The sequence below is a fragment of the Prionailurus viverrinus genome, chromosome F1, assembly GCF_022837055.1.
Source record: "Prionailurus viverrinus isolate Anna chromosome F1, UM_Priviv_1.0, whole genome shotgun sequence".
NCBI lineage: Eukaryota > Metazoa > Chordata > Mammalia > Carnivora > Felidae > Prionailurus > Prionailurus viverrinus.
In genome coordinates, this window is record NC_062577.1 from 9,635,443 (window position 1) to 9,658,943 (window position 23,501).

The following is a 23,501-nucleotide window of genomic DNA, read 5'->3' on the forward strand; positions in this document are numbered from 1 at the left end:
CACACTAGTTGATTTCAAGCTACATTACAAATTTATAGTAATCAAAGCAGTAGGATATTGGCATAAAAACAGACATAGATCAATGAACAGAATAGAGAGCCCAGAAATAAACCCATGCATGTATGGTCAATTTTTGACAAAGATGCCAGAAATACACAATGGGAGTAGGATAGTCTCTTTAATAAGTGTGTTGGTATCTACATGCAAATGAATGAAATTGGACCATTAGCTTACACCATACAGAAAAACCAACTCAAAATGGGTTAAAGACCCAAATATAAGATCTGATATCATAAAACTCCTAGAGCATTGAAGATAAGGTCTTTGACATTGGCCTTGGCAATGATTTTTTGGATATGACACCAAAAAGCATAAAGTAAACAAGTGGGACTACACCCAACTCAAAGTCTTCTGGGCATAAAAGGAAACTACCAACAAAATGAAAACACAATGTACTGAATTGGAGAAGATATTTGCAAACCACATATCTGATAAGGGATTAATATCCAAAATACACAAGGAATTCATACAACTCAATAGCAAAAAACCCAAATAACCCAAATAAAAAAATGGGCAAAGGATCTGAGTATACATTTTTCAAAGAAGACATATAAATGGCCAATAGATGAAATGGCCAGTGAAAATATGCTCAACATCACTAGTCATCAAGGAAATGCAAATTCAGAACCATAATGAGATATAAGCTCATACTTGGTTAGAATGGCTATTATCAAAATGACAAAAGACAACAAATCCTGGTGAAGATGCACACTTTGGGTAGGAATGTGAACTGGTACAGCCTCTATGGAAAACAGTATAGCACTTCCTCAAGAAATTAAAGACAAAACTACTGTATCATATTATTTAGCAATCTCATTTGTAGATATATGTACAAAGGAAACCAAATCATCTGCTTAAAAGATATGTATATTCCCATGTTCATTGCAGCATTATTCATGATAGTCAAGCTATGGAAACAGCTTAAGTGTATGTCAATAGATGAATGGATAAAAAAATGTGGTATATATACAATGGAATATTATGAAGCCTTAAAAAAGAAGGAAATCTTGCCATTTGTGACAACATGGATGAACCCGGAGGTCATTATGCTAAGTGAAACAAGCTAGACAAAGACCAATACTGCATGGTATCACTATTCAGAATTAAAATAAAAAGTTGAAGTCATAGAAGCAAAGAGTAGAATGGTGATGCCAGGGGCTGGCAAGTGGAAGAAATGGGGGAGAACCTGGTAAAAAGGGTATAAACTTTCAATTATAGGATGAATAAGTTCTGAGGATTTAATATATAGCATGGAGGCTATAGTTGATAATACTGTATTTTATATTTGAAATTTTCTAAGATAGTAGATCTTAAGCATTCTGACCAAAACAAAACAGTAACTGTGAGGGGATGATGAGTTAATTAACTTGACAATGGGAATCCTTTACAATGCGAATCCTTGACAATGGGAATCATTTACATATGTCAAATCATCAAGTTCTGCACTTAAACATATTACAGTTTTGTCAAATATATTTTAATAAAGTGGGGGGGGGGAGAAAGCCATATTTTGTGGATGTTTGAAGTTCCCCTATGCATTCACAGGACTCAGCCGACCCATGGATGCAATAGGTAACTCTGATAGTTAGTATCTAAAGATGTTCCCAATGAATTCTACTCCTTGGGATGCACCTGTGACTTGTGTTAACCAATAGGACACCGCAGAGTGAGGCTGTGCCAGTTCCAGGCCTTACCTTTAAGAGGACTGGCAACTTCTGCTTCCTAAACCATGAACACTTGCTTTGAGGAGCCCGAACCACCTTACATGAAGCCCAGCTCTCCTATCGGAGACAGCAAACGGATGGACCACTTGACTGCCACGTCATGAGGAAATGACCTGAAACCACTTGAGGAGTGACATAAGATCAGCTGTTTCAATGTCCCGTTGAGCCTTCTGATGACTCTGCCTCCAGCCCTGCCTATGACCTCACTGGATATCCCCACAATGTAGTCAGGAGTCAAACCACCCAGCCGAGCCCAGTCAACCCACAGAATCATGAGAAAGAATAAACGTGTTGCTTTAAGCATTCAGATTTGGTGGGGCGCCTGGGTGGCACAGTCGGTTAAGCATCCGACTTCAGCCAGGTCACGATCTCGCAGTCCGTGAGTTCGAGCCCTGCGTCAGGCTCTGGGCTGATGGCTCAGAGCCTGGAGCCTGTTTCCGATTCTGTGTCTCCCTCTCTCTCTGCCCCTCCCCCGTTCATGCTCTGTCTCTCTCTGTCCCAAAAATAAATAAAAACGTTGAAAAAAAAATTTAAGCATTCAGATTTGGGGTGGTTTGTTCCACAAAAAGATAGTCTTACCAGTGACTGCCTATCCAATGTGGCTGAAATGGACCAGAGAGCTCCCCAGTCTCACGGTATCTATGGGATCATTGGATGCCAAGTTCCCATGGAAGGGAGTGCTGAAAGGGGAAGTTGTTGAGGAAGGGAGGGGGAGGTTGGGGCCCTGGAAGGAAGGGCACTGAAAGAGAGCCACAATTGCTCGCCAGTTTTAGCAGGAACAGCTGCATTTGGGCCAGTGGTTCCAATGCTGCTTTACAGGTTTTAGCTTTCCCTTAGGTGAACCTATGCTTTGAAAAAACAGTATACCATTGTAGTGTCAGCTAGAGTGAGGCCAAGGGTTCATTTCTCCCATGGTTATTTGGGTTGTGTTTTGTTATCTAAAGACCCCAACTCTGGACATCATTTTATCTCATAGAGGGTCAGAAAAATCATTGTCACGTAAGGAAGGCAGAGTATTTTAATGACTCATTATTTCATATGGTAAGATATTTTTCTCTTCATGTCAAGAAAAATGAACCATTTAAAATTTTTATTTGTTTCCTTTACTCTTAAATCATAGTTGTTTTTTTTTTTTTAAGGTAGGTGTGAAAGCTATCCAGGTCTATAAATGGCTTAAAAAAGTAATATCTCTTTTATTAGTGTGTACAGGTTTAAAAAAAAAGTGTTTATTTCTTAGAGAGAAGCACACGCTAGCGGGAAGGGGCAGAAAGAGAGGGAGATAGAGAATCCCAAGCAGGCTCTACTCTGTCAGCAAAGAGCCAGATGCAGGGCTCAAACCCACAAACTGCAAGATCATGACCTGAGCCGAAATCAGGAGTTGGACGCGTAAATGACTGAGCCACCCAGGCGCCCCTAGTGTTTTTAGGTTTCAACAGAACTATAATGAAGCATGCTAACTACATAAATATTACTTTATATAGCATTTTTAATCATTGTGACAGATAAGCCATTTGTTTGTTGGTTCTTGATATTTTCCCATATATCTGAATAAATAATAGCCATCATCTCACTGAATTGTAGCAAGGAATTACATTATGAAAGTTTCATACATAAAATTTTATTCTCTAATAGAGAAAAGGGAAACAATCAAAATTATTAATATTTAAAATAGCTATAAAATACATTGCCCGCTCTAAATGGCTTGATATCTTTCCTATGTCCTTGAATATTCAATTCTAGTAAATATCACAGCCAAAGAGTTCCAAGCGAAGTGCAATACTTTGGTTCCATGTTTTAGGAATGATGCGGATAAACCTGGAAATAATTGGTGGGTTGAAAAAATTCTTCACATGTCCTTTGACATTATTATTTCCTTCGAAAATCTGAAAGGAAAATATGAGAAGATCTTTGATGATGATGTAACAGATATAAAAATCTTATAGGTGATTTTTGTAAAAACAAAGAACACAGACATCATGATCAGAGATGATCTTCAGTCAATTATGAAATCATGTGCCTAACAGACCTCTTTAGGGATTCTACCTCACCAGTGATCCGAGCTGGGAAAATAAAGAAATCTGACGTCTGACACGGTCCCTTTGTAGCTGTGTGACTTCTGGCAGGTTACTTATACTCCCTGATTCTCTATTTCCTCATTGGCAAAATAGGGATAATAAAAGTTTACCTCACAGAAGGCATTATAAAGACTTTTTTTAAGTATGTACACATATGACAAGTGCCAGAGAGTAGTGGTCACCAACATTTAAAATAAAATGCAACGACATGCGTTTTTACTTATTCTTTTTGCCAAATGCTTTATATCCTCAATTGAACTGTGTTTTATGCCCCCCCCTTTTTCTTTTCCAGTTTTGCATTCCCAGCAGGTTCCCCCCAGATTTACATACACCGGAAGCTAAATCACTATTTGTTTATGACAATGATGCTTATCAAGCTAGAAAGACATCCTGGTACAGTGACAGATAAAACAAACTGAACCAACCAAGCGACCAAACAACCCAGGAGTTTAAAAAGAGAGAGAGCTTCAAACTCATTTGCTGAAATAAGTGCTGAGCCCAAGCTGAGCAGTCAGTAAATGTCACCCCCTTCTCCTGCGCTGCCCCTCCACCTGGCTCCAGCCTCACTTCCATTTCTGGAATATTAGGCTCATGTCCTTAGTTTTGTCCCAGCAGCATCTTAACACCATATGACAGGGAATTAAGGAGAATAATGGTGTAGTTCATCTTGAAGGAAATTAGTTTCCTCATCAGTGAGGCCTAACAATTGTCTCCTGCTTAATAATATGATACAGAAAGCTTTGGGGCATGGGCATTTGCTGGGCATCAGTCAAGAATAACAAGTATACCCCAGGTAATGCCAACATGATGTTATTTCACGGTGGAAAGTTTTCTAGACCCTGTTATGGACTGCATGTTTGCATCCCGCTCAGATTCCTACATCGACACCCTAACCCCCAATGGGATAGTATTAAGAGGCGGGGCCTTTGGGGGGTAATTAGGATTAGAGTAAATCGGGAGGGTGGGGCCGTCACGATGGGATTAATGTACTCATAAAAAGAGGGGGAGACATGGGATCTCTCTTCACACAGAATTCTTAGAGAGGAGGTGCCTGTCTGTGCCTATTTGTCAAATCCCAAAAGCTACGTGCAAATAAATGTAGGGTACTTTTCTCATCACAGCAGCTTTCGAACTGCTTTGTCTTTGCTGGGACACCGGCCGGTACCTTGTCCGCCATGGAGGATTTCTGCCTGTACGATTTCCAATCCACTCCCTGGTCGCTGTAGTGGATGGTGTAGCTCTTCACGTACATTTCTGAGGACAGAGACTTGCAGCCCTGTGTTACAATCGCAGTTATTTTCTTGATTTTGAGTAGGTCAATTTGTAACCACTGCTTGTTGTTGTTTGCCTGTGAAAATGATGAGGACATATGAATGAGGCAATTAAAACTTTTGATTTTTTTTAGACCAAGATACTCAGAAATGTACAGAGCTCAAGAGGATTTCTTTTCTGTCTCATCCCTTAAGATCCTTTCTCTCAGAGGATTTCCCTATTCCTTCGTGTTTGTTGTCACCGACATATATAAACTTTTACTTGAGTATCACAGACACTGTATAATAATGACTTACTTCTTTGTATCCCTTCCTTTTCGAGGGCCGGAATTTGTTTTGTTTCCACGTACTTACCACAATGCATGGCACATGGTTGGTGTTCGACAAATATTTGTTGAATGAACACATAAATGAATCCTACTTGAGAAAGAATATCATATTGCTAAGTTATCTGTAAATATTATTCTCTGAAATAAATCTGTGTAAATGCCATGAGGGTATCAGGGAAAGAATCTCTATTTAACTTATTTTATTTTATTTTTTTTAATTTTTTTAATGTTTATTTATTTTTGAGACAGAGAGAGACACAGCATGAGCAGGGAAGGGGCAGAGAGAGAGAGGGAGACACAGAATGTGAAGCAGGCTCCAGGCTCTGAGCTGTCAGCACAGAGCCCGACGTGGGGCTCGAACTCACGAACCGTGAGATCATGACCTGAGCCGAAGTCGGACGCTTAACCGACTGAGCCACCCAGGCGCCCCTCTATTTAACTTATTTAGAAAAGTCCCACTTTTCTTCCCATTGCTTATATCAACGAGGAGAAGTCCAATTTCTTCTCTTCTGATATTTCAAATAAATGTAATATTTGAGAGCCTTGATAAAGCCATACCTGGGACTTTATGGCATGGTAGCTGTCCTGCCTTCTGGCCTAACAAAATGCCTAATCATATGTTCGCTGATACATACTTGGAGAAAGAGGATCAGAAGGACTGAGTACGAGAGTAATCTAAGAGAAATTTTCACCTTTGGGAGATTTATCATGCCCCATAGTCTCATTCAGTTCTATATGAAATAGTGAATATTGACATGTTTCTTTATCATCACTTATGTGTACACATATGTATGTGTATATATTTATACACAGATATATGTATATACTCATATACTATATGTATTTTTAAAGTAAATTAACCGAATTAAAATTATGTTAATTAATTTTTTGTCAAGTTTGTAACACTCTCTAGGGACTTTGGTGGTTTCTTTTTTAGAAAATTTTTTAATGTTTATGTTTTATTTTTGAGAGACAGAAAGAGAGAGAGAGGGAGGGAGGGAGAGAGGGAGAGAGGAAGAGGGAGAGAGAGAGAGAGAGAGAGAGAGAGAGAGAGAGAGCGAGAGCGCCAGAGCAGGGGAGGGGAAGAGAGAGTGAGACACAGAATCCAAAGCAGGCTCCAGGCTCTGAGCTGTCAGCCCAGAGCCGGACATGGGCTTGTGAACCTTGAGATCATGACCTGAGCCGAAGTTGGACACTTAACCAATTGAGCCACCCAGGCGCCCCAAGGGAATTTGGTGGTTTCTTAGTGTACCTTTAAACTGTATGGTATCCAATCAAAGTTGTACCGGTGATATAGAATATAGATTGCTAGAGGGTTTTTGAAGGCATGAAAATTTTCGTAGGCATAACAGAGGCATAACAGACACCTCAGTCTGTGTGTGTACTTGCGTAGGTCTGGCTTAGATTTTTAGCCTCTCTAAAAAGACTCTTTAAAGACATATGATCCTAATAGAAGATTAAGTGAAACAGTTCTGACCTAGAATTCCAGATTTTAAAATGACAGCATTAAAAATTAAAATCAGCATTTCATCTTTGAAACCCTTATTATATTACAAAGACTAAGTGCAAATCATATACAGAGCAAAGTATTTCAAAAAGTTGTAAAATACGGAGTAGGGTGACACAGTTATACCATGAACAGATCTAAAGAGTTATCTGGGAAAAAATTGGATGACATCTTTATGTAACTTAATCTTTCATTTTTTATTATTTTATTTATATAATTATATTAGTATAATGTAATACATTATTACTTTTTTAATTTTAACTTCTTCAGGTCTGTTTCCCCCTCCATGAAATTGCATAATAAGGGGTTTGGGTGGTTTTGAATGGCGGAAGGACCACTAAACTGTTTATCGGGAGAATGGGTTTCCTGATTCTGCCACCAGACTAAGCGAAAATGATGCAATCTTCTCTGTGTTTAAACTTAACAGGAAAAGTCTGGACCATATGCTTTGTAACCCCCTCACTGTTCTTCTATTCTGTGAGTCTGTGATGGACTAGAAATGAGTTCTGAGATACAGATGTCAGTTCCCAAGACTATCTGTATGGGGTCCAAGCTGTTCTGCTTTCTCTACTCCCACCACAGCTCTCTTTCCATTTCTGACAGCCTAACTTAGGGTTAGGACCTGGAATTCTATGGAGTCCAGGGAACTAGAATGTAGGTGTCTTAAGGGAGGGACATAGGAAGATAGAAAATAAGGAAGGGTTAAGTTGACTGATAGAATTATTCTGGTTTCTGATGCCACCGTAATTTTTCAAGTCAGTTGAAAAGTGCAATAAAAAGGAGTCAATATTAACAGTTACCCTAAAAACTAAGACACTGGAATTACTCAATGGGCTAATATTAGGAGCAATATTACTCTCTGGAAGATGCTTGTTAAACTTAGGCCACTGATTTATAACCCTGGTTTTGTAGCATTTTACCGTGCCTCCAATTGTCCAAAGGAATGTCACAAAATTCTAAAAAATGGGAACATAAAATATTTAAATAGCACTATTAAGAAAATGAAAAATATTGCTAAATTGTGAAAAAAGAGAGAAGGTGTTGGAAATCTAAACCATTTATCACTAAGTTGTCTTAATTCAGAGGTGGCAAGCTACAGCCCAAGGGCCATATTTGGCCCCCTGCCTGTTTTGTAAATAAAGTTTTATTGGAATACAGCCATGCTCATGTACTTACTGTTTATAGCTGCTTTCTTGCTATAGTGGCAGAGTTGAGTAGTTATGACTAGAAATGTATGGCTCACAAAGTCGAAAATATTTATTATCTGGCCCTTTGCAGAAAAAATTTGCCCGGCCTCATCTAAATCAAGACTAGACCAAAAACCAAGGAGATGGTAACTTCTCTCTGAGCCAAAGTCAGAGCTACAGCTATCAAGTCAACAGACATCCTAGGTCTAAGGACCTAGGATCATAATCTGCAGAAACAGGAGATAATATTCTTGCTTCCCAAGATGCCCATGTTCCTTGTAGTGAGGGCCGTGGTTTTCTTCTAGAAGGCTGAGAGAACTCCACTCATAGGCGTTATTTTACCTTGGCTTGCCAGGCATTCACACGGCCCTGGGCATTGAGACGGGCACGGAAGGGTTCCCAGTAATCTCCCCACCAAGATTTTTTAAATGAGGAAGCTGTGATTTGCTTGTTTTCTATCTTTCCACTTTCCATACCCAGCGGTGTGGAGCATCCTGTCAAGAGAAAAGTAATGTGATTAATTATGCACCACCAGTATTCCCTGTGTGGTGGTTTGCACTACAGAGGAGACAGTATTCATACTCGGTAACAACAAAACAACCATCGCCAACAGTGAACATTATTGCCCATGTGCCAAATCCTATTTTTAGGCTCTCCATGTATTATCTGATGCTGCTAACCACCTCCATTTTACAAATGAGAAGACAAAAGCAGAGGAAGAAAGAGTAACTTGCCTGAAGTAAGACTACCAGAAGAATCAGAAACTAAACTGGGGCGCAGGAAGTCTGACACCAAACACCGCGTTCTAAATATTTAAACTCATTTTCCTCCTTCAGAGAATCATGGAAACTGTCTTTTCTTTGAGGTAGAAAATACTCCTAAACTATCTCTGTATATAAGAATATACTCTATTTCTCTTTCTAAGGAAAAGCTACAAAGAAGAAGATCCCTGGGGAGTCACATTTAATATTTTATTTTTAACCCTTTGAGGGTGGTTCATGTTATGAATTTTGCCAAGATGTGAACTTGAACGTCAGGCTTCGAGGCTGGGCTGCGAATGTAAGAAACGTAACTAGTGAGTGAGCCCAGCTGACCACGCATCATCATCACCTCTGTGACACTTTGTTCTTGTTAGTAAATCATGCTGACATTTTCTGGAAGTGATATCTTTCTCATGGAAAAAAAAGTTTTAAAAAAGAAAATCTACTCTAATAATTATATCAAGAAAGTGTAGATATTTTTATTATTATTTTTTAACGTTTGTTTTTGAGCAAGAGAGAGAGACAGACAGAGTGTGAGCAGGGGGAGGGACAGAGAGAGAGGGAGACACAGAATCCGAAGCAGGCTCCAGGCTCCGAGCTGTCAGCACAGAGCCTGATGCGGGGCTCGAACTCACAAACTGAGCTGAAGTCGGATGCTTAACCGACTGAGCCACCCAGGCACCCCAAGAAAGTGAAGAGATTTTTAAAAAGTAATGCTTCTTGAATAGAATATAAATGTTTTAAATAGATTAACAGAGTTGAATGTCACATTTTAGAGTGGCTTGTCTCTATGATCTGAACAAACTACCATTTACATCATGTGCCAGAGGGAAAGAAAGGCCAGTGATTTACGGAGCTGTCTCAAGGACTGCTCCTGCTATACAGAATTAGCATTTTATGTGGGAGGTGTTACATACTACTGCTAACTGCGCTTTGACAAAATGCCCATGTCCATGCCCCTCATGGTATCGGCAGTATAATGGATACCGTTATCTGCCTCGATAAGAAGCGGATTCCGAGTTTCAGCTGCTTTGTCCACTGTGAGCCGTGCGAGACTGAAAAGGTACTGTAGCTCCCCAACAGGTGGAGAAATGCACGTTTCAGGTGCGCTATGTATTGATCTCCCTCCCGCTCAGAGCCCTTGGGCAGCTGAGATGCAACGGAAGATTAGCCAGGGCCTTCTTTTACCCCAGATTACTAGATAGATATTTTCTAGATGCGCTTTGAAGTGAAAGAATGTGGAGAGCTCTACTTTAAGAGTCACCAAAGGAGCATAGTTGATCAGATTCTTAAACATCTTTGTTCCACATGGTAGAATTTTATTATGGCCATTTGTGAGTACCTGGATTTATTTATACCACAGGTCACATTACATCCCTTGAAAAACAGCAGCTTACAGAGAAAGAGCTTGAGCGCCTACATTGGGTGCCAAAGAGAATGAAGAGTTCAATCAGAGTTTCAGGAGGTTGACAAGGAGTTTAGATTCGTTGAAAACATTCATCGAACATCTAATATATGCCAGTAATGTTGCTATGTTCTTCTACTGCATTAAAATCTGGGTGACCTGGGGGCGCCTGGGTGGCGCAGTCGGTTGAGCGTCCGACTTCAGCCAGGTCACGATCTCGCGGTCCGTGGGTTCGAGCCCGGCGTCGGGCTCTGGGCTGATGGCTCGGAGCCTGGAGCCTGTTTCTGATTCTGTGTCTCCCTCTCTCTCTGCCCCTCCCCGTTCATGCTCTGTCTCTCTCTGTCCCAAAAATAAATAAACGTTGAAAAAAAAATTAAAAAAAAATAAATAAAATCTGGGTGACCTGGAGAACTATGGAAGAGTCAGGCCTAGTCTGAACCTTAGTTCTTATTGAAATGGGCTGATGCAGTTATTCTAAGCTAGGGCCCTTCCTCGCAGGGTCAGGGCGGTGCCCATGCCATCCTGGCACTGTTCAGAGATGGTGCCTGCCCTTTGGCTGGTAGAACCAGTTTTGGCCCAGATCACAATGAGAGTTCACCTGAGCAGAACCGGTTTCGCCAAGGTTTTTCTAGGCACCCAAGTGATTGAAGAGAACTAAAAGTTCTAGCCATTCTTCCATATCTACTTGATTCTCTGCCTGGTGGTTGGACAACAATGCATCTTAGTTCCTTACCGTTAACCTCACAGCCTTGTAGCTCCAAGCGAAGGGCAGCTCTATTGTAGGATCTGGTTGGAGAGATCCTAATATATCTAGCCACGATGGGTGGGTCAAACTGATTGTCTTTTATTGTAGAGGCATCTGAATTGCCATCAAAATACTAGAGGAAAAAAAGAGGAAGGCTTAGTTATGTAACAATTCTCTATAAAGTGATTTTGTAATAAAATTCTGGATTAAATTAATATTGTCATTTTCAGTTTTCATGTGACCTGAATTAAGTCTCTTGGTTTTAAAAAAAATAATTGGAGGGGCGCCTGGGTGGCTCAGTCGGTGGAGCGTCCGACTTCAGCTCAGGTCATGATCTCACACTCTGTGAGTTCGAGCCCTGCGTCAGGCTCTGTGCTGACAGCTCAGAGTCTGGAGCCTGCTTCAGATTCTGTGTCTCCCTCTCTCCCTGCCCCTCCCCTGCTCATGCTCTGTCTCTCTCTGTCTCAAAAATAAATAAAAACGTTAAAAAAAATTTTTTTAATAAAAAAATAATTGGAGATCACTTCAGGAAGATGAGGTAGACATATTTTGCCTCGTTCCTTCTGCTGAGTACTACTAAAACATAAGGAGCCTCGGAGAGGGGGAGAGAAGAAGGCAGACTGGCTAGGGTCCTTGGGACCCAAGGAGCAACATGGCGGTGGGCTCCCTTGGTTTTATTGTTACCTCATATGCCCCAGACTGGGAAGCAAAGAAGCCAGCAACCAAGAAACACCAATGGGTGCAGCCAAAAAAAAAAAAAAAAAAAAAAAAAAAAGAAAAGCCCCAATGAAAACCTGCTTTCTCTAGCCACAGGCCCAGGAAAGAGCAGCTCAGCAAGACAGAAAATTCTCAGATGATAACTGATCTATGTCCAGCTCAGCATTATAGAAAACATCATGGCCCTTCCTCTACTCACAGCATCAAAGGCCAAGTGGGGAGCCTAGACTTCCATGCTCATGAGATTGTAATGAGGCACCCCAGCACCCTCACTGGGATTGTGTCAGAGAAGGGCAAATAGGAATCCAGGACTTTGATCCCCGCCAGCTCCTAACAAGACTCCCACCACCGTCGTATCAGTGGACACTATCCCATCCCCACCCAACAGCAAAGAGGAGCTTCCCTTTAGTAGAGAACCTGGACTTGGAAAGAGGCTGGAAAGAGCCAGCAAGGAAAGAGCCAGCTAACACAGGAGATAAGAGCCGCAAGACTGAAAACAGAAAAACAGTAGATAAACACAAGGAAACAGAATCAATTCTTTGAAAAGATTAAAAAAAAAAAAAAGGCAAACATCTAGCAAGACTGACAAAGCAAAAAGAGAAGAGGTGAATATTACCAACATCAAATTCAACAGGCAATATTACTATAGATCTGCAGACATCAAAAGGATAATAAGAGTATACTACAAACAACTCTACACACATAAATTTAACAGCCTAGAGGAAATAGATCAGTTTCTTGAAAAACACTATCTAACTCACCCAATATGAAATAGGTAATTTGAACAGCCTGTAACTACTAAAGAAGTTGGATTTGTAATTTATAAGTTCATGGAAAAAAAATCTCTAGGCCCCTATAGTTTCACTGCTGAATACTACAAATATTTAAAGAATTAACACCAATGCTAGAAAATCTCTCCCAGAAAACAGAACATGCTTCCCAAATTATTTTATGAAGCCAGTATTACTCTGATACCAAAACCAGAAAAAAAGTACAAAAAAAAAAAAAATAATACCGCACACCAATGTTCCTCATAAGTATCAGGGCAAAAGTCTTTCAGCTATGAACTCTAACTGTAACCTGTGTTCTCTTTCCAAAACTGATCAGTAGGGACGATAATTTGAGATTTTCATGATCTGTTCTAAGGTATAGTGCAAATAATTTATTACCAGGGATAGCTAATAATAATATACAAACTAGTAAAATGGTAAGTGATTTACAGGAAAAATGAAACAGGTTCAAAGTTATCAGCATAATGGCAGACTGACGCCTTACATTCTGATAACTTTCTTTGGCAAGGGGGTTAGGGAGGAAGAGAAGAGTTAGGGCTGGTACATAAGGGTTATTGGGAATAATCCCGCTGAGCCTCTGAAAGACCCAGCAGGGGACTGTCACTCCGAAGGCAGGGTAGCAAAAAAAAAAAAAAAAAAAAAAAAATTCCGAAAAGCACACTGCTCAGAGCTGCTATTTCCTTCAAGTACACTGAAACAAAGAACAAAATAAAATGTAAAAGTTAGTGTTATCAAAACTTGGAGGCCAAGCTCCAAGCTTAAGAAGCATGAGCTCCTTAAGGCACAAAACCAGATTAAATGCCCTACACCATGTCCCAATCTGAGAAGCATGGGTATTTAGTTTGATCGAAAAGTGATTTTTTTGTGTGTGTGGAGTTTTGAAGTTCCATAAATCAGTCTTATCCCTTTAATTTGTATAACAGACCCATGATTTTGCCACTTTCTTTCATAAAGCCCTAAGAAAGCCATTTGTATTTCTACCACCCAGAAAGGTATTTTTTTAAAAAGACATAGTCATAGGCATAGTAGCCTAGTAATCCTAGGATGAGTCTTGAGACTTGGAAAGAAACTGTCCACAGACCATCACGTTCCTTGTGCTGTTCCCTTTGAAGATCTGCCAGTTTGTCTGGTCAGAGCTGTAGGCCACATAGAACTCCATGGTGTAGTAGGACTTCAGATAGTGTTTGGCACCTTGGGTCTGGATCCCTGTGAGGACCACTTCCCTCTGCATGTCAACCTGCAACAGAGCAAAGCCATTAAGCAGATCTGTCCTTGTGGACAACTCACATATCACCTTCCTTAATTCATTGTGTAACCAGCTTTCTTTAGAACTAAAAAGCCAGCACCTAAGTCAGCAAACTAATAAACTGGCTAGATACAATCCATATTTGAGCACAGAGTACCTGGATTTGAATCCAGGTTTGACCACTTACTAGCTGTGTGTGATTTTTGGAAGTTAATCAGTCCCTCCGTTTCTTTGTTTTTTTCATCTGTAAAAAGGATATCTAGGATAACGCTAGAAATAACTTTATAGGGTTCATTTTGAATATGTAAAGCACTTAGAATAGTGCCTAAAACACTGCAATAACAAGAAATAGAAATATGAAATCACTGTCATTTTATTATTATAGCACACTAAATACTATCAGGTTAATAAGATATACCTGGATCCAAGGTTTAAGGTCAACTTCTGAAGGCTTTTCTGTGATCCAAGCATTATATGATCCACCATTGTTTAATCTTGCTAGTTTGGGCTCCCAATAACCTAAATTCAAAAGAGAACAAAATTTATTCTGAACTTAAAAAAAACCCAAAACATACAACTAGAAATTTCCCAAGTAAGTTTAGTCCCCGTGGAAAACCAGATCTCTGCAGGAGCCTCTATTAAAGTTAGGCAACCAGGCAGTTGTCACAGGCCTCAGCTACTAAGTCAGTTCATGATTATGAAATCTCGGCTTCAGGTCTGTGCTTGGTTGGTGTCAACCACCACCCACCCCCTTTCTTGCATGCAGGTTGTGTTTATCTTTTCTCAGCTATGTTGGTGTGGTTGCTGCTGAGTGTGCCTTGCCTAAGCGGAGGACATGGGAGGGATTATGGGAAGCTCGTGATCCCTTGCAACTGACGTCTTCATCTTGGGAAGTGCTTTGAGGCAGAGTGAGGCAACTTAGAAGGAGATCCTGACACAAAGTGGGTGATCAGCAGAGTTTCTGAATAGATGAATGGTTAGCACAGCAAAGGGCCCTATTAGAGGGCAGTATGGCATGTGGCCAATAGACCTTGGGAATCTGGCTGGAATATCTCATTTGTGATCAAATGTGGAATGGGGATGAATGTGGAGAGTTTTGGAAATGGGCACATGGTCACAAGAGTATGGGATCGGAAGGAAAGAAGGAAGGAAGGAAGGAAGGAAGGAAGGAAGGAAGGAAGCAGGGAGGAAGGAGGGAGAAAACAAAAAAAGAAAGAAAAAGAAAGAAAGAAAGAAAAAGAAAAAGAAAGGAAGGAAGAAAGAAAGAAATGAAGGAAGAAAAAGAAAGAAAGAGAAAAAGAAAGAAAGGAAAAGAAAAAAGAAAGAAAGGGGGTGCTTGGGTGGCTCAGTTGGTTGTATCTGACTCTTGATTTCTGTTCAGGTCATGATCTCACAGTTTGTGGGTATCAAGCCCTGCATCAGGCTCTGTGCTAGGTATGGAACCGGCTTAAGATTCTCTCTCAGAGAGAGAGAGAGATCCACTCCTCGCTCAATCCCTGCTGAGAGGCTGTACTGCCTTGTAGAGATTCTGAGGACCCCTAGCTCTTGGTCTCCAGGGGGAGAGACTCCTTAGGAACATTATACACCAGGGAGGGAGGCAGTGATAAAGGAATGCCAACAGGTTTTTTGCTCCTTCCTCTACCAGATGAGTGCCTTAAGATAGAGGTGCTTTCCTGTGGTAGAGAAAAGCCTGGAGACAAGCAATGATCCATAGATTCAACAGGCAGGGTTGTCACGGATGGTTTTTCAGGCTGTATACTGCACAGTTATGGGAGGTGCCTTTCAAAGGCTATGATGCTACTACTTACCCCAATGCCCAGAAGCCCTGATCTGTGAATCAGCTATGATACCAGTGCTTAGTCCCATTGGCATCTTACATTCTACAAAAAAACAGAACAATGAATAATTTTTGCTTAGAAAATACATATTAACAAAGTAAAATTTCGTGGCTAGAGATTATACCTCCGGTGGGTCAGTGATTCAATAGTTTCACCTACCTTATGTGGCACTGACCTAAATATGTTGGATCATAACAGGTGAATGTACTCGCAAGACTGGTGCTCTAACAGAAATAGTGATACCCTAGAGGAAAACCACTGACGTCCTGAAATGCAGTTAGTCTTAAACTGATTTCCATCTGCTTGTATCTTAAAATAAAGCCATTTTACAACATTGCGTACTACCCTTATAAGTCTATGTTCCCAAACGTTGGACCGAAAGTTACAGAGCTATTTACATTCTGATCACAAAAGAAAATACCAGCCACTGAGATACCTGGATGTGGACACAGTGCTTGGTACTCGACAGGTACCTAATAAATGCTGGCTGGCTGGCTGGCTGCATGGATGGACATATGGGAACTGTTTCTCAAATACTGAAATGCCAAGTTCAGAGACTATCCTAGTCATTGTTTAATTCCTGGTATCTTTTCCCTCCTCTGCTCTAGGAGTCTGGAAAAATTCTTCCACTCACTTTCCCATGAATCACATGTCATGAAGGAAGACGCTTTATACTGGTTCCCCAATTGAAAGGCATGCCTTTGGGCTGAAGCATGTGGTTTAAGGTTCCTAGAAGACTGATGTTTGCATAATCAGACCACGGGTCAGAATACAAGCAGCTACTGCTACAGATTGTACCTCTGTCATGCAGAAGTCCCAGAGTTGAGTATTTCGAACTTAAAAGTTAATAATATTCTAGCAGGGACTGTCCTTCTAGAAACATCCCAAGGAGCTCAGAGTGTACCTCTGTCTATGATGAGAAAAGGTGTCTGCATCCCAGCTCTCTGGTTTTCTCCAACCTCTGTGTCAAGGAGCCACCAACCGGATTTTGATGCCTTCATTTCAAGAGTTTTAAATGAACCTAAAATAGAAAGTGAAGCACGACATTACATACCCAAAGATTAAAAGTTAACATTAGTCGACAGCTGTCAAAGAATCCTAAAATCCCTGCATCACAAAGAGTTTTAGAAAAGAACTTATGAATTATCCATTTCTCTTTAGGCAGGGCTAGAGTTGTAACAAACAGATAAAAACGAAACAAAACAGGGGCGCCTGGGTGGCTCAGTCAGTTAAGTGTCCGATTCGGCTCAGGTCATGATCTCATTGTTCATGAGTTCAAGCCCCACATCAGGCTCTGTGCTGATGGCTCAGAGCCTGGAGCCTGCTTCGGATTCTGTGTCTCCCTCTCTCTCTGCCCTTCCCCTGCTCATGCTCTGTCTCTCTCTGTCTCTCAAAACTAAACATTGAAAAAAAAATTTTTTTAATGAAACAAAACAACACACACACATTACTAAAGTTAATTGGCCCAGACTTTAAAAAATCTCCAGCATGCCTTACTAGAAAGTAGCTTTTACTGATCTACATTTAATGTCACAAGCTAACCCACATACAACACAGCTTCACAGTCTTAAGTATTAAAGCAGCCTTGAATGACTCATTATTGGGCCTCAGGAATATTGTATGTGTTTCCTTCCTCTCCCTTCATTTCACTAGTGTTTCTTTTTTTTACATAAGAAAAATAAAAATAAAACATCTATCTCCCATGTTTTCAAATTTTCTATTAGGTTTACATAGCTGGATAGAGATACACATAAACTGACTCAGAAAATCACTGAAGGGCGTTTCTGAAACCTCTGAATACCCACTCTGTTATTTCAAACTACTCATTGCCAGTTTACACTTGAATTCTGCTGACTGTAATTCGTGACTATTTCCCAGATGGCGAATAAAAATTAATAGCTGATGGTCCTCCTCTAACACACGAAAAAAGATTCCAGCCTTCCACTCTCCAACGGAGATATTTAGATTTGAAGATTTGGATGGGCCAGCCAATTCCAGCTTCTCAGGCTCAAGGGAAGGATGATGGATCTGGTAATTTACATTTGGTAAAAAGCCAGAAGTTTGACCTAATCCCCTCTGTCCCTGATTTTAATAAAGTGGGTCTTCATAGCTCCATTAGTGAGCCACTGGCTTGAACAAACCAACCAAGAACACTCTTTCCCCCCACCTTTAACCAAACCAGTCCTGTTTGGACTTCTGTGCCTAACTGAGGCTGACCCACATAGGAACTTCCCAACCAAAGTTCTGGCAAAGGACTGACTGCCCTGCCTAGCTTCTCAGAGCATTTGTGGAAGCAAGGCTGCTTGTTAAAAATGCAGAGTCCTGGGCCCTTGTCTGACATCAAAGTCTCCAGAAGCAAAATCTCTGCCTTAGCATTTATGTTTTAACCGGCTTCCTAGAATTTCACTATGCCTATTGCAGTTTGAGAATCAGGGTCCCTGGCACTCACACCCCTGCAATGCACAGATATGCCTATAAAACAACTCACTGGCACATAAAAATCCTTTGTGATGGTTGGTTTGTTTAAGCCTTTTCATTACTTTGTACATGAAAGCTCTAAATACCCCTCTTATTTTTTAGCTTTTATAATCCTTAAAAGCACTCCCCCCTCCCCCCCGGCACTGCCCCAACAGCCTCATGAGTCAGTTTAAGATTAAGATTCCTGTAGTCACTTGCCCAAAGGTATCAGGGTCAGAGTGTGTGGAACAGAATTCACGGATGCAAGAATCCCAAAACCCTAGTAAGTTTTTAATCTCCTTCCCGACAGAAAGCTGCTAAAGCAGCCTGAGCCCTGTGGGATTCATTTTGTAATCTGTTTAAGACCTGGCCTACGTGACACAGTGCGGTTTGGAAAAAACTGCCTCAGACGTAACATCTCCGTAGAACCGAGTTGAGCCTGTGGGGAGCTGCACCCAGTGCCTACACTGGCTGACTTTGTCATACTCTGTCTGCAGTTTGGGGAAATGGCTGCGCCCAGGATCTGTGCCAGAACCCACTCCTGACCCTTAGGAAGCAAATGCACAGGACGGAATGAGGGACAGTTACGTTGCCGAGATCGCCTTCCCTAGCCATTTTTTCCATCCGGGACCTCTTTACAGAGTGCAGATCTTTACCAGGCAGAAGGGGCCAGACCCCTAGCTGGTGCTGTTGGGTGCCGTTTTCCAGCAAGGTCTGGCCGTGAAAGTGAACCACATGAATGTCTCGGGAGCCGCCCATGTTCAGCAGGTGCAACCTCACCCACTCTTGCTCATACATTCTCAGGCCAGGCAAGCTGTAAATCATCCCATTAATGGCTGCAAGGACAGAGGTGCAATCGATTAGAAATCCATGTACACGGCAGAGGGGCTGGTGAGGAAGTAGGAGGCGTCCTGTTCACCACCCATCTTCTTATCACTCCACCCGTCTGGACCCCTGTGTGTCCTGCTACCAGAGGGAGGCTAAGACGGGCCCTCTAGCTCCTCCTCATGCCAGCCCACAGCAGCTTCTCATGTGGCTTCTCACTCTTCACCCTGGACCTCACACTTCTTCCCTGGGCTCCACTCACTTATCCTTGACATTTTCCTGCACTACCAAAACAGAAAGACTAACACGAGCCAGATAGGTGAACTCCAGTGGTTAAAGGAAAAAGACTGAGAGCACACACAGCACATCACCCTGAGGCCTCCTAAATTCAGAGATAGAGTTTCAGGCAAAATTAGGAAGGCAGACCATAAGGGTTCATGTCTATTGTCTCATTTGTATGATAGCTCCTCTGCCCTCTTCCCAGCTTAAATGTCTGGGGTTCTCAGGCTTCATCCACTCTCCCTCAGTGAAGTGTGTGTGTGTGTGTGTGTGTGTGTGTGTGTGTGTGTGTGTGTGTGTGTGTGTGTGTTTAAAGCACTTCGCAAATTTGATCACCTTAAAAAATAATACAAAATTTTACTGATAAAGCTCTGGGCTACCATGCATTTAGCTGAGATTGAAGTGAGGGAAGTTTTTATTAGTAGTGTTTTTCCAAAGTAAAAAGAACTATATGGGACTTCAGGAACTGAGCGAGTGAATTTTGGGAGCAAAAGGAGTTGAGGTCATTTTGGCACCCTTAAGGTTACATCAAGTAAAGAGTACCTATCTTCCTACTCCTCACACCAGGCCTAACCCCCTCACCTGTGCAGGAAATAGATCTCCTAAGAGTGAAACGTGTCTCAAGCAATTATTGGGTCAGCATTGCTAAATCATTACATCAGGATGTGGAATGAAGTCTCTCAACATAGCAGGTGCTCAGTAAACGTTTGATAAATTGAACTGAGTAATAGAATTCCTTCATTTACTCCCTGTTTCACCACTTAGTTCCAAGCACGCACTGCACAGGCCAGGTGCTGAGTCTGAGGCTGGGAACTCGGGCGGTCTGTTTACCAAATACCCTGATCAATACTATGCCATGGGATTACCAAATTACAGAGTACATTTCAAACTAAACTATCCCGGATGCATTTTACTCTTTCTTTGAGGAATCGGAAGCAGTGGCTCAAGGGTACTGAACAGGAAGGGGACAGCCAGCTGACAAGCCTATCTGAGTCTGCAGCCATTGCGTTCCCACCAGCTTGGGAGGTTTTCAGAAGCGTGTGTTTGCCACCCGCAACACCAAGTAGCCTAAGCTGAAAAACCTAGAAATGCTAGAAGAGAAAAGGAAGCTCCGTCCAGAGTTATTGGTCAGCTTTCCATTGACACTCTTCTAGAAAGCTTAAGAGAATCTTTTTAACTTCTTTGTGTGATAAGCAGTCAGAGGGTAGGGTTTTGGAGCAGATCATAAATTATGCTGTTCACCTTCCTCTACCCGCAAGCGTTTATACGGGTGAGATCAGATCAGAAGGGCAGCCTGAGTGTGTAAATGGGCTAGGGGAGACAGAATACACCTACTTAGCCGTGGCGACTGGCTGGGGGAGGGGTGGTGGTGGCACTGAAGTGGATGTGGTATATGTCTTTTTTTTTTATTCCTCAAGCAACCTTCTCCTTTCCTGTTTCATGGAATGACCTACCCATGCCCAAAGCACAGATCCATCCTGATGAGAAACCTTACAGCAATTCCCTCCATTCATCAAACTCTAAAAGCAGGGCTTCTCAGTCTTCATTTATTTTTCTAATCCCCAAGTCATTCTCTTTGTTTTTCACCTAATTCTAAATTCTGCCTTTCTCTAAAACTATAGTAAAACCTTGGATTGCGAGTAACTTGCTCTGCGAGTGTTCCGCAAGAGGAGCAAACATTTCTAATAAGTTTTAACTTGATAAATGAGTGTTGTCTGGCAATATGCGTCGTACGTGATGCCGAACATCACATGACCACAACTGAGCCAATGGTTCTTGAAATTCGCTTTGATATACGAGTGCTCTGGATGACAAGCATGTTTCTGGGACAAATTATGCTCACAAACCAAGGTTTAATTCAGTGACAATTTACAGACAAAATTCCTGAATGGAGTTCAGAGCACATTTGCTTTTCCCACTCACCCCTTTCCCCCCACCCCCAGCAATGCTCTCTTGCCATGATTCTCCTGTGACCCAACTACCCAGTTTCCTATCTCATTTTGTTCTAGATGCTTCTGATGCCACCTGGGAAGTGCTGAGGGCTGGAACTGTCATGTTCTTATTTAGAAAGTACACATGAGTGATCACTTCTTCTAGATACATGGTTGTTCCTTTAGATCAAGGAACAGGTTCATTAACTGCTTACACTGCAGAATAGTGCTAATCCCTAAGCTACCATAGACTGACGCACACTGGCTCCTTGTTGGCTGGTTGGGTCAGTTCTGCGGGCTCCTGCGCTAGCTTTCAGACTTCTCTGTCCCCTTCACCTGCAGCGCCACCTGCTGGGCGACATCGGAAGCACCTCTTTAGAAGCACCTCATGTCTAATCTTATGAAGACCGAGGGCAGGAATCACGTGCACCCAGGGATTAGATCAAAGAGATCTAATCAGATCAGTCAGAGATTAGATCAAAGTCAGAAGACGATACCATGAAACTCGTGGGAGGTTTTTTCTTCGGAGGATGACAGCTTCCAAGCCCTGGGAGACTGGGGTTTCTTTTCATAGTACCAGCTCTTCCTTTCGTCAAAGACCATAAAGAGTAAGACAAATTCTCTCATGTCCACGGGCGTGTTGCTCTCCTTATGAAGTACTCCTTTTTGGCAGATCAGAAGGGGACCTATCAAGCCAGAATGGATATCTTTTTCCTGGAAGACAGTAGGGACAAATTGCACATATTTCGCTCTCGCAGGATTTCCTCTGATGATACAGAAAAGGAAACTTCAGGGGTTCTGAGTTGGAAGATTATAAAGGAATAGCTTACTAAGCCTAGGTATCATTATCAAATACTGTGGCATTCATATTCCCTTCCTCTGATGAATCCTTTATCTCAGCATGGCAGTCATGATAATGTTGCAATTAGTGACAATATCAACACTATTATAATCACTATTTATTGAGCATCTGCCAATACACAAAACACTTTGCCTGTAGTGTCTTCTTTAATTCAGACAACAATCCTGTATATTAAATACAAAGAAACTCATTTACTGAACAAATATTACCAAGTGCCTATTGTGTGCTATCTACTGTTTTCTCATTTTTAACTTTTGGAAACTGAGGCTGAGAGAGGTCAAGTAATTTTCCTAGGCCCACGCAGGAAGTGACAGGAGGGTTGAACTCGAAGTCTGTGCTCTCTCTCTCTCCCATGCCCCAAACGAACGAGTCTTGATTTTGTAGCTGTTTCATAAAGGCAGAGCTAAAGAAAGCTAATACTTGCTCGAGGACATTGCAAATAAACGTCTTCCTCTGCAAACGTAGTCCCTCTAACCAGGTTCAACAATTTAAGTAATCCCCACTGCCCTTCCTGAACACTTGCTTCTCTCTCGCTGACCTCTGAACACAAGTGGCTGTAGACGACTGGCCACAATCCTCATACATTCCTCATGGAAAACAGGACAGACATCTAACAGGAGATCAAGTTGACCCTTCCATTTGGTGGACTCAAGTTATAGGGTTAGGGGAATGACAGAAATTTTTAATGGATGTACCTACCGGGTTCACTGCTGAGTAGTAGGCCCAAGCCCGGCAGGCAGAGCCAGGGTTTTCTGGCCCCGACCTTGGAGTGGCGTGCCATACATATGTATAACTGCTGTTCGGCTGAACAACATTATCTTCCTTAAACCATTCAGGAGAATCATCTTCATAAGACTTTCCCTCTGATGACTTTTCATAGGAAAGCCCATGGGCATGAAGAGAATATGGTCTGGATGCTAAATTTTTAAAACGAACCTAGAAAAAGGAATGGTCCACAAATGTACTTAAGATCAACAAAAATCCAAATTAAAGAATGTCATTATTATAGGCCCAAGTAGATGGCTATTAAATTAGACCTAGGTCTATATACAGTAGAATATATTAATTACATGCAGGTTCAAAGTCACATATGTATTATTTCACCTGATTTTTACAATATCCTATGAAATAGGGCCCAAGTAGTTTACCCTAGAAATACCAAAACATGTTTATTCTTCTGCTAAGCAAAAGTACTGACATTATGTTCGAATGAAATGATCACAATAGGTGCTGCAGATGTGGAGATGAATGAAGTTTGGGTCTTGCTAACAATAAGCTTTCAACCTCCTGATGAAGAGATACATGCACATATGGATTCAAGTTAAAAATCTGGGGACCCAGGGCACAGGGAGGGCCCAGTCAGTTAAGCAACCGACTCTTGATTTTGACTCAGGTCATGATCTCACGGTTCATTAGATCCAGCTCTGCATTGGGCTCTGCACTGACAGCACAGAATCTGCTCGGGATTCTCTCTCTCTCCCTCTCTCTGTT

The 23,501-nt window shown here is 41.6% G+C and overlaps 1 protein-coding gene across 4 annotated transcripts in view; it reads right to left on the reverse strand.

Annotated features, from left to right (window-relative positions):
• Window positions 1–3,386: 3,386 nt before the first annotated feature.
• The window catches only part of F5 (coagulation factor V), a 76,085-nt gene continuing 55,970 nt past the window's right edge, over window positions 3,387–23,501 (reverse strand). For 3 of the 4 annotated variants that reach the window (XM_047840714.1, XM_047840715.1, XM_047840717.1), the window contains 11 exons: window positions 22,710–22,946; window positions 21,646–21,862; window positions 18,770–18,949; window positions 16,561–16,677; window positions 15,627–15,698; window positions 14,237–14,337; window positions 13,654–13,809; window positions 11,053–11,197; window positions 8,496–8,647; window positions 5,025–5,207; window positions 3,387–3,667 (listed from right to left, as the gene is read on the reverse strand). In XM_047840714.1, the coding sequence (XP_047696670.1) occupies window positions 3,521–3,667; window positions 5,025–5,207; window positions 8,496–8,647; window positions 11,053–11,197; window positions 13,654–13,809; window positions 14,237–14,337; window positions 15,627–15,698; window positions 16,561–16,677; window positions 18,770–18,949; window positions 21,646–21,862; window positions 22,710–22,946 (1,707 nt within the window). In that variant the 3' untranslated portion in view covers window positions 3,387–3,520. The remainder of the gene's footprint in view (window positions 3,668–5,024; window positions 5,208–8,495; window positions 8,648–11,052; window positions 11,198–13,653; window positions 13,810–14,236; window positions 14,338–15,626; window positions 15,699–16,560; window positions 16,678–18,769; window positions 18,950–21,645; window positions 21,863–22,709; window positions 22,947–23,501) is intronic. The other variant, XM_047840716.1, reaches the window with a different exon arrangement.